The 10,721-nt window shown below is 41.3% G+C and overlaps 2 protein-coding genes across 3 annotated transcripts; one reads left to right on the top strand and one right to left on the bottom strand.

Moving 5' to 3' along the window:
* The first annotated feature begins 368 nt into the window (after positions 1-368).
* Positions 369-7,782, top strand: rhot2 (ras homolog family member T2). Of its 2 annotated transcripts, none has more exons than XM_026315141.2 (19): positions 369-579; positions 1,292-1,350; positions 1,496-1,577; positions 1,753-1,796; positions 2,143-2,196; positions 2,309-2,361; positions 2,649-2,757; positions 2,940-3,041; positions 3,286-3,384; positions 3,487-3,595; positions 3,682-3,802; positions 4,024-4,108; positions 4,220-4,365; positions 4,511-4,611; positions 5,043-5,173; positions 5,321-5,401; positions 5,493-5,615; positions 5,753-5,961; positions 6,119-7,782. In XM_026315141.2, exons 1-19 carry the CDS (start codon positions 543-545, stop codon positions 6,234-6,236), a joined length of 1,863 nt encoding a protein of 620 aa, XP_026170926.1. In that variant the 5' UTR covers positions 369-542; the 3' UTR covers positions 6,237-7,782. The 2 variants fall into 2 exon arrangements, with proteins under 2 accessions (XP_026170926.1, XP_026170927.1); XM_026315142.1 differs by having other exon boundaries at positions 381-415.
* A 1,165-nt stretch (positions 7,783-8,947) lies between these two features.
* h1-0 (H1.0 linker histone) lies at positions 8,948-10,299 on the bottom strand. The gene has a single exon (XM_026315144.2). The coding sequence runs from the start codon at positions 10,023-10,025 to the stop codon at positions 9,438-9,440; it is 588 nt and encodes a 195-aa protein (XP_026170929.1). The 5' UTR covers positions 10,026-10,299; the 3' UTR covers positions 8,948-9,437.
* Between the last annotated feature and the right edge of the window lie 422 nt (positions 10,300-10,721).

Here is a 10,721-nt window from a genome sequence, read left to right as displayed (position 1 = left end):
CTATATAAATAAATTTGACCTCAACCTAGGTTAGGGGAAGGATTGGGCTTAGATATTTAGTTGTGATGGTTAGAGTTAGGGTGTAGGGAATGCATTATGTCTATAAAGATAGGATAGATATACAAATATGCTTTTGATGCTCTTGGAGGAATGGACTTTTGTTTTACTGCTCTTTCACAAAATACATCAAATTTACATGTAATTTATTCATATTTATTAAGTCTCCCATCAGTCTCCCTAAAAAAAAAATCTAAACTGTAAAGCTCTGCAGCTCGATGTGGTTTATATTTAAAGCTATTGTTACAGGTAAGCTGTGATTACAATATGCTATTTTATGCCACTGTATTTCTAAAACACGTGTTTGTCCAGCAGAGGGCTCGTTGTGTCAGTCTCCTGTGTGAACCGGAACGATATGGTGGGTTTCACCTTGGATGTGGAGAGGCACACGCTTGGTTTTAGGTAGAAATTTGACATTCAAATGAAAGATAAATGCCCCTGTAGTGCTGCAGCGCGTCGGACTGATCTTCACACGGGGCTGAACCATGAAACAAGACGTCCGGATACTTTTACTGGGGGAGCGTAAGTCTGCCCACAGGCTAAAACACGTTAGCTGTTGTAGCTGCCTCTCACTAACTTGTATCTGTGTTACTCCAGCCTTGAATGTATTACAACGCAAATGTATATATTTATACTAGCTAATTTTGTCCTATTGGATAAAACTTTTTTTTCTACGGCGCGTTCTCAAAATGCTAATTTCCGCTGTTATGCTAACCCTGCTTTAAGTTGCAGTAAGTTTTAAGTTGTTAACAGACGAGGTAACTTTGGCTCCCATAGAGAAGTTAATAAACGTGTTTGTTTTATTTACCTTATATATTTATGCAGCTTTATTCCAGCTAAAGCCATATTACACAATTGTTCATTAGTATTATATTAGTCTCCTATATGTTGCAGCCCAAAGGAAAAGAAGAAGATATGTTAGCCTACATGTTAACCTAGCTAACGTTGTCAGTTAACGCCTTATAAACTAGCATAACTAGTTAGATAGTTGGTTAAACTAACGTAGTTGTCTGTTGGTATAACTGTTCATATTATTATGTGCTCTACTGAAAAACACCAGGCTTCTTAGTTAACATTAACTAGCAGTACCTGCAGGGGGGTTGTATGAACAATAACTTACTAGCACATGTACATTTACAATAAGGGCTGTGTCACTTCAACATACAAACCGCTCTGGACTCTTGAGTCTGTCTGTGTTGGCTCCCCTCATCCTTTGTGTTATGTGTCCCAACAGCCAAGGTGGGGAAGACATCTCTGATCATGTCTTTGGTTGGAGAGGAGTTCCCTGAAGAGGTAAGTGTCAGTTTCTAGTTGAGCTTACTTTTTCTTGTCCTTGGGTGCACTGGTCCCTGAACGCTGAGGGATTTTCAAGTAGCTGACCACCTGCCTCTTTCTATTCATGGTGAAGAGTTCTTATGTGATCTGCAATCTCTAAAAGGTTCCCCCCAGAGCTGAAGAGATCACCATCCCAGCTGACGTGACCCCAGAGAAGGTCCCCACACACATAGTGGACTACTCAGGTAATATGACACAAAAGCATCATTACTATTTTCTATTATCTCTGTGCTTGTTGCACAAAGCTGCTGTAAAGCAATTTGATGTGTATGTGTTGCTTGTTGAAGCCCCACATGATGCATATTTGTCAGATTTGCATGATTTTCAAGGTTTGTTTGTGTTTGTCTGAAACCACAACAGAAAAAGAGCAGAGTGATGAAGTCCTTAGAGATGAGATTGTTAAGGTAAGCACTCTGCACAGCACTAAACATAGACCATCAGTGTACGTTTTATGAGAAACCAAAATTACACGGAGCCATTGCCTTGGACAATTAAATCAATACTGAATGAAAATATGCAGGTTTGAGCTGTATAAATAAATATTACTTAGCTGTGAGACTCTTTCCAACTTGGTAAGAGAAATGTGGAAAAACACTGAAGTCAATTCTCCTGCTCCTCTAGTTGCCCTTATATCTTTTATGGACATATCTTGAAATGATTATGAGAAGTATAGTTTTAAAGTTGATGGCGTAAAAGGGTTTATTTATAACACAAGGGAGGAAAAAAAACTCCTCTTCTTTACCCACACAGGCTAACGTGGTGTGTGTAGTGTATGATGTCACAAATGAAGACACCATAGATAAGGTAATAGTCTCCTGTTTGCTTTACATCGTTTAGTACATATTTTCCATTTACTGCAACATACAGTTTTAAATACAAGTTTCACTTTCATCATAAGTTGCATCTTATTTTTCAGATCAAAACTAAATGGATACCTTTAGTAAATGGAAATGCAGAGAAAGGGAACAAGTATGTATAAGCTGTTGATGGGTGTGTGCTGACTTTGCTCTGCTTTGCTCTTGAACTTTGTGCTCCTTCCCACTGTTTGAATGCAGTGTTGCCAAACTTGGCAGTCTGGAAATCTAAGCTTGTTGTAGTGTTACATCACCCTGAAAATGATAGAGCATCAGAGAAATGCCCCAAAATTATACAGTATCTGTATCCATAAGTCTTTATCAATATAACTTGCCCTGCACATGACATTATAATGTGATGATAATGACATTATCATAAGATTTGGTTTTATGCGATTTCAGGGTTCCCATCATCCTTGTGGGAAACAAGTCTGATTTGCGCTGTGGGAGCTCAATGGAAACCATTCTTCCCATCATGAACCAGTTTTCTGAAATTGAGACATGTGTGGAGGTGAGACTAAACTTATCCAGTCTGTGAATCACTGATGGCTGTACACACCTGCGAACTTCACCTTTGAGACACACATGGTTGCTGGGCTTCAGACAAATATTTACACACACACTTTATCTGACTCTCAGATTGTGTGGATAATTGTATCTCAGATATTCTCTCTACCTTTTGTTTCTGTCAAGTGTTCTGCAAAGAACTTGAAAAACATTTCAGAGCTCTTCTACTATGCACAGAAGGCAGTTCTTCATCCTACTGCCCCTCTTTATGACCCTGAGGACAAACAGGTCAGTTCTTTTCTATCTACCCTTTTATTGTATGATACCATGTCTTTTTCGTAACTAAAATCTCAAGCAGATATTTGTAAAACAAAGTTAGAGGTTACATTGGAGAGGAATAATTTTTTTCTAAATGGGATCCCAGCTGTGGAGTCAGCCTATCTATCTATCCCATGTCTACTTTACATTTGTGCATGCAAACGATTGGTTGAATAACGTTTCCGTTTCTGTCCTCCAATATTTTTCCCCACAGCTGAAACCGCTGTGTGTTCGAGCCCTTAGCAGAATATTCTACATTTCCGACCAGGACAACGACCGTATCCTCAGTGATGCAGAACTCAACAGATTTCAGGTACCGGTTAAAATAATTTAACATGAGTTAAGCTGTTATTTGAACTAAAACGTTTAGTTTTGCTACAAAATAATCACTTTTTTTTTCTTTTTCTTTTTTTAGAAATTTTGTTTTGGGAATCCTCTGGCACCTCAAGCCTTAGACGATGTGAAGACAGTAGTTTGGAAGAATACCAGTGATGGAGTGCAGGACAATGGCCTGACCCTAAATGGTAAAAATCAGTCATGAATATGTACATGCAACTTTAAACAGTGTTGTTATAAGGCTGTACACAACTAATGGCCTCTTGTTTTCCAGGTTTCTTATTCCTTAATACATTATTTATCCAGAGGGGTCGACATGAAACCACATGGACCATCCTCAGGAAATTTGGTTATGACGACAACCTTGAGCTAACAGATGATTACCTTTACCCTGAGTATGTGTAGTTAATGTATTGTAGCAGTCATTTCACCTGTAAAATTTTCTATTGCTGGTAAATATAGGGAAAAGGTCCATATATATAATTTAGTTTTCTATCTCACATTTACTATTTTGTTTTATGTGCTCATGTGACGTTCTACTATGTTTATTGACACACTTTAGTCAGGCCTGCCCATGCACTTCAGTGTGTAATTTTGTGCTGTTTTGTGTGGTCAGACTACGAGTTCCTGTCAGCTGCAGCACAGAGCTTAATCATTTAGGTCACCAGTTCCTCCAGCAGCTGTTTGACAAGTATGATGAAGTGAGTAGTGATGTTGGTCAGAATGTCACACTGTAAAGATTTAGGAACATATAAATGTTAGCACAGCACTTCCCTGTTGTTGTCTAAGTTGTTTTTTTTTCTCTATTTTAGGACAAGGACTCTGCCCTGTCACCAATAGAGCTCAGGAACCTGTTCTGTGTATGTCCCTACATGCCCTGGGGTGCAGAGGTGTATGTGATGGTTCCAACCACAGATGAGGGCTACATCTCTAACCATGGCTACCTTTGTCAGTGGACGTAAGTATCTCACGTGGGTATTGTTTATCATGTATGTCAGTATAAGCATAACCATGCACTATGTTTATGTTTTATAATACACTTGGAGCTAACTTACATCCTGCACAGCTCTAAAACTCACGTTTGTCCACACCTTCACATGCAGGCTTTCTGCGTACCTTGACATCCACCGTTGCCTGGAGCACCTAGGATACCTAGGCTACCCTATGATCACTGAGCAAGAGTCACAGACTTCAGCTGTCACAGGTGTGCAAGTGTGTTTGACTTTTAATTGTAGGTAATCTATCAAACAGAATGTAAACTACAAAGGCAGGGACTATCTCCTCATGGAACATGGGAGGCATGCTGTATGTCTGCCTTGAAAATTTAAATCACAGACTAATTGTTAAGAACTAAAAGACTATTACTGGCCTTAAACAAAACCCACTCTCACCTTAAAGATTTACGTACAAGTACATTTGTCCTTAAAATGTCAAAGAGTAGTTTACTTTGAATTAAGAGTCACTGCATGAGCGTTCACAGCATGATATATAGTGCATGCTTCATTAGTATTAAAATCTACCAGTCTATAATTTCACTCCCTGGCGATGTAATGCAGGTGTTCAGCAGACAGAACAGTCCTCTTGTGTTTGTGCACTGGGTTTATATTTTGTCTTGCTGCTTGTTTATATGTGCAGTGACACGGGAGAAAGAGGTGGACCTGGAGAAGCGCCAGACACAGCGGTCAGTGTTTCTCTGTAAGGTGATTGGACCACGGGGCACAGGAAAGACGGCCTTTCTCCAGGGCTTTTTGGGCCACAACATTGTGGTATGGCACCATCTGCAATCTGGAGCTGAAAATGTCAAATGTTGCATAGTTTAGTAAAGCTTAGACTGGTGTCCATAATCAACACTGATGCCAAGGTGTGACACTTTACCTGTTCTGTGTGTTTTGTTTTTTTCCCCTCTCATACAGAATAAGGGGAATTCCAGCAGTGCCTTCTCCCCTTATGCCATAAACACTGTCCATGTCGGCAGCCAGGAGAAGTACCTTATAGTAAGTATCTCCCATGGTGATCACAATGCTGACCATTAACCTCTCACCTTCACTAAAGACTGAGCAGCATGTCCCTCCGCCCTTAATACAGCTCAATGAGGTGGATGTGGAGGCACAGTTCCTGAAGGCTTCAGACGCCTCGTGTGACGTCGCTTGCCTCATGTATGACGCCAGCGACCCACATTCCTTTGACTATTGTGCCAGTATATACAAGGTCAGTCACAGCAACAGTTACAGGAGCGCTACACAGCTATTCATTTATTTGAAGTTTTAGTTTTTCCATCTACTGTGGACTCTTTGTGCTGGTGTTAGCACACAGTCAGCTTGGTCTTGGTCTTTTTTTTAACTTAGCAACACTACATGGAGAGCAACATCCCATGTGTGCTGATCGCCTCCAAGGTGGACCTTCCTGAAGCTCAGCAGTTCCACGGGATGACCCCAGCAGAGTTTTGTTACAAACACCGACTGCCTCCACCGCTGCCCTTCTCCAGTGTGTTCCTCGACTTCGACTCCACCAGCAAGAACATCTACACCAGGCTCGCCTGGGCAGCAATGTACCCGTACGTTCTCGTTAGACAAACATAAATGTCAGTCATAATAGAATACTGTTTAAACATTTACTGCTAAAAAAAAGTGCAAACATTTGGATTAATAGTATTTTTCCTACATTTTTCAGTGTGACTGATCTTTTTTTTTTTAATTTCCTCTGATCTCCAGACACCTGAATGGTTCAGACATGAGTAACACATCGTTCTGGTTGAGGGTGGCCTTGGGCTCAGCTGTGGTTGCAGTTTTGGGCTTTGCTGTCTACAGAGCCGTTATTAGACTGAAATGACCACAAGCCTGCTGAGCTCTTGTTTTATTTCCAACATTACGTTCCCTCCATCCATCCATCAAGACCAAACCTTCAAAACCACATCCAGAGCCATGGCTCCACATTATCTTCCTTTTCATCCCGGAGGATCTCTGAAAACTCTGCTCTTCTTCTTTGCTGGGTCCTACACTCTGCGTCAACAGATTGCAATAAGCCAAAGGCAACAGAAAGCTAGTCAAAGTATTATTCCTCACTCTGCGTGCCCAGTTTTTTCTGCCTTAGATTCTTTAACCAAGTAGGAGTTAGCCTGCGTGTGCTCAAAGAATTGCTACTGTCCATAACGGTGCTTTATCATCATGGAAGAAATGCACGGAGGTAGTAGTCCACTGCTTTCCTCACAATTATGAGTATTAATGGAAGAATAGACCGTTTTTAACATTCATGCAGTGTTTCCTAAGCATAATAGAAAAAATGCCAAATTGAATAGACTGAAGAACCAAAGGGCAGCATATGAATTATTTTTAACAGAGGACACCCAGGCTGTCTGCCGCTGAAACTCCTCCGTTGACCAATATACCACAGATGCTAGATATTCATTTCCGATTTGCCAAATGGGTCTGGCAGTAATTATTAGATTTAGCATGTTATTTGCCACTTAGGCATACTACTTTGAATGAAACATTTCATTTAGCTTGAATTTTACTGTTAAAATAATTTTAGCAGTACTGCCCCCACTGATCCTCTGTGACAGGGAGCGATTTCTCTTTGTGCATGAAGAAAATTGCTTTTATGTAGAAGGTGGCAGTTTGTATATGCATCTGTGAGAAAGCAAGGAATAATGTGCTCCTAAAAAAAGACAAGGCAAACCTTAAAAATAACTGAATGTTAAAAGAAAAATCTCTCACATCTCTGCTTTCACTCAGATCCTTTCTGTCTACATTGACAGAATTATGTTCAATTGATGCTGAAGTAGATTGATCTCTTTTTCTTTTTTTCTTTTTTTTTTGTCTTCACATGTACCTGACATTGTGCATACACTTTGGCCATTTCATTGTTCTCCTTGAGTCCCTGAGTCAGTCCTGTTAATGTTTTTCTTTTTTTTTAGCTGGGGGCCTGTTGTTTCTGCAGGACGCATATCTGTGACTTTTAAAAATGACTGTTTCTTACTGAACGTGAACTGATTGAGAGGCTAAATAAAAGACTAGACCAGACAGGGCGGGGACGTTTGACATGTGCCCAAAAAATTAAGGTTATGGCTACTGGAATGGACAGCATGTTGTTGATGCTGTGTTTTTTTATCTTGTTGAATTGTACAGTAGCATCGTATTTTTGGCGGCTTAGATGTGACTGAATGTAGTTTTTAGAATTAATATTTGAAGTACCTGACTTCAGAGAGTCTGGTACATCATTTGGTTTACTTTGAGGTACTTTTAGTGTGTAATTCAGAGGAATTATTAACTGTTAACAGTCTTGCTAACTTCAGTTTTGTTCTATCGGTGTGTTTTGAAGTATAATTAATCGTCTTGATTATAATTTCAGATATATTGTGTTAAAGATGTTTCTTCCAGTCGTAGTGTTCTGCCTTGCTGTTAAAATTCATGCTGTATTACTCTGTAGAAGCAACAAAAATGACTGCTCTTTTGCACAAAGCATCTTAAAATGCAGCAGCAGCGTGCCTTGGACAGTGTGGATGCTCCTCTTTGATCATTCGGTCTAAAGCTGTTTAAAAGGGTCAGTTTGTTGCTACAGTCTGTAGACATGAAAATAAGCAGCAGAATCTAGAGGGTAACGTGTATCTAATCTGAACTTTCATCAGTTTGGGTCCAGCCTGCCTGCCTGCTGCCAAGAGGGGTCTTCTGTTCCTCCAGGGCGCCAGGAGATGGCACTGTCGCACCCCAGTACGTATATAAAGCACCTCCTCACTGCTCCCGGAGCTTGTTGGGATTTTGAGTTTAATATCGTGTGGTCGCAGAGCAGGAGGAAAAACGGTGATGCAATTTAACCATTATGTCCCATGTTCAGGTCAGTTCTGACTACGCACCGAGCTGTTTAACTATTTTACCGAAGACTTGATCCATTTCTCTGCACTAAATGAATCTCAGCCGTGTGTTTACCACCATCCCATTCCCTTAGGAGACTTCTATTTCTTTGAAGTTTCCCAAAAGGAATTTCTAAGATTTTTTTTGTTGTTGTTGTTTACAACTCTAAAGAATCATTAAAAAACATTGTTTACCCCAAAAAAGTAATTGTTGAAGCAGCCAGAAGGTAATTCAGAGTGCACGACTGTAGCGCACTTGATATTTAACGCTGCTTTTCATGCGATTTCTGCGCCAAATTCATAATACATCTTTAAAAACAGCTGAATCCTGTACGCTGTTGTAAATTAAGATATTCTCATATATATCTGTCTTTTTTTTTTTTTTTTAATGTTTACGTGTCCACATTTATCACATTTACCTCCCTGCGACAGAATGTCATCCCTGTTTTCATGGGCGGGCTTTGTCTGCAGCGTCCTGGCGCACAGCGTCTCCGATCACTCCAATGAGGTTAATGTGTGACAGTAACACGCCTGAAAAGTGGACGGGTCGTGTTATTGTTAACCTGATATGTATTCGGTCTGTGTATGGATATGTGAAAAAGTCATTTTTCGGCCCCTTCACTCATGTTGACCTCCTCACCAAGGATCGATTACTCACGCGTAAAACGCGCGCATTAAGTTGAGAGACTTTCTGTAGAAGATGACAAAGGTTTATTGAGTTTGGGTATAAACAGTCTTTAAAAGTGACTGAACAATGGGGTGATTGTATTTTACGAGGCGTCTGAACATAACAAAGTGTACAGAATGACAACTATAGAGCCTTTAGGAAAATCCTGCTGACGTCCACTGCCCATGGTCTGTACATTTCAATGGCTCAACAATGCTCACCATTGAAATATTTGTATTTTCAGTATAACCCCGTGCACTAACAATAACTATTCATTAGTCCAACTGTATATACATTGTTTTTTTTTCCTCTTTCCTGTATGTAACCAAAGATCAGACAAATTAATATTATTAACGCCAAATAAAATGCTCACAATTATTTCTACACAATCTTTAGAGTGCAGTTGAGAGGAAACTACTAGTAAAAACAGCATTTGCATGAGACCTTACAAAAATAATACATATACGAAAACATTTCCTTAGGTATTTACAGTGTCTGTTTTTCTGTTATTGTCCCTTTACTTCTTTTTTCCTGTTTTGGCTGCTTTTTTGGGAGACTTTGCCTTGGGCTTGGCTGCCTTCTTTGCTGGTTTTGCCTTGGGTTTGGCTGCCTTGGGCTTCTTAGCTGGTGCCTTTTTGGCTTTCACTGGTGTCGCCTTTTTCGCGACCTTTTTCACTTTCTTTGCAGGGACCTTCTTGGGTTTTTCCGGCGTCTTGGCTACCTTCTTGGGCTTGGCCGCCTTCTTGGGTTTGGTGGGCTTCGCCGCCTTCTTGGGTTTGGCAGCCACCACCGGCTTGACGGACTTTTTGGAGTCCTCAGGTTTGGTCAGCCTGAAGGATCCGGACGCGCCGATGCCTTTGGTGTGGCGCAGCATCCCGGATGCCACCAGCCTCTTCAGGGCCATTTTAATCTGCACATCGGCGTTGTCGCCCACCTTGTAGTTCTTCCTCACGTACTTCTGGATGGACTGACGGGACGCTCCACTCCGGCTGGCGTCGTGCACGATGGCCGCTTTAATCATCTCCGAGTACTTGGGATGAGATGCGGGCTTTTTGGGCTTGGATGCCTTTTTAGCTTTGGCCGGAGCTGCCGACGTCTCTGCCATAGCGACTTTCTTTTGAGTAAGTTGACCAAAAAAAAGTCCTGGAGGTGTAATTTCACCCGGCTCAGCTGTTCCTCCGGAGCGTCAGAAACAGCGAAATATGTGAACGGGCAGCGATAAAGCTTTTCCCGAGAAAGTCCGAGTTGGCAGACAAAGCCCCGCTTTCTGCTTTTTGAATAAAATGTTAATATAGTCCAGGCAAAGTGCGACGTCGGTTCACTGGATCACTTTAGTGTCTTATTCCACGGGCGCCTCAGTGAGCCTATGAAGCCTATCTGCGGACGTGATTGAGAACAGCAACTGCCAGCAGCTGATCTAGCGGACTCCATGGAACTGGCGCCGTCCCGTTTGTGTTTCTTCATCCTCCAACTCCCGTCAAATATAACAACCACGGCGGAGGACTGATCCACAAAACCTTATGAGCTGATAGCGGAGACATTGGGCTTCCCGGAAACACACTTGTTCCGCTTCGTCCGCGCCGGCGAGCAACTTTTATTCCAGGAAAACCCGCTCGAAGTAATGCGTGCTGTGAACAATTTTGCACAATTCGCGTTAAATTGACCCAAACAGACGGAACCAGGGGTAAAATCATTCAATGCATATCGAAATTGAATCTATGCTCGAACGGATGCACGAGGTTTGGTCAGTGCAGGGCTCCGTTTTTGCTTTTAATACATCGATACATTTTCCCAACTAACA

Source organism: Mastacembelus armatus, chromosome 19, assembly GCF_900324485.2.
Source record: "Mastacembelus armatus chromosome 19, fMasArm1.2, whole genome shotgun sequence".
NCBI lineage: Eukaryota > Metazoa > Chordata > Actinopteri > Synbranchiformes > Mastacembelidae > Mastacembelus > Mastacembelus armatus.
This window is presented reverse-complemented; position numbering and strand designations above follow the sequence as displayed.

Excerpts from the sequence above, each read along its gene's own strand:
- rhot2 (XM_026315141.2), top strand. The coding sequence starts at position 543 with ATGAAACAAGACGTCCGGATACTTTTACTGGGGGAGC. Across the intron at positions 1,578-1,752 it reads ACACATAGTGGACTACTCAG|AAAAAGAGCAGAGTGATGAA; the intron begins GTAATATGACAC and ends AAACCACAACAG. Across the intron at positions 1,797-2,142 it reads TTAGAGATGAGATTGTTAAG|GCTAACGTGGTGTGTGTAGT; the intron begins GTAAGCACTCTG and ends TTACCCACACAG.
- h1-0 (XM_026315144.2), bottom strand. The coding sequence starts at position 10,025 with ATGGCAGAGACGTCGGCAGCTCCGGCCAAAGCTAAAAAGGCATCCAAG.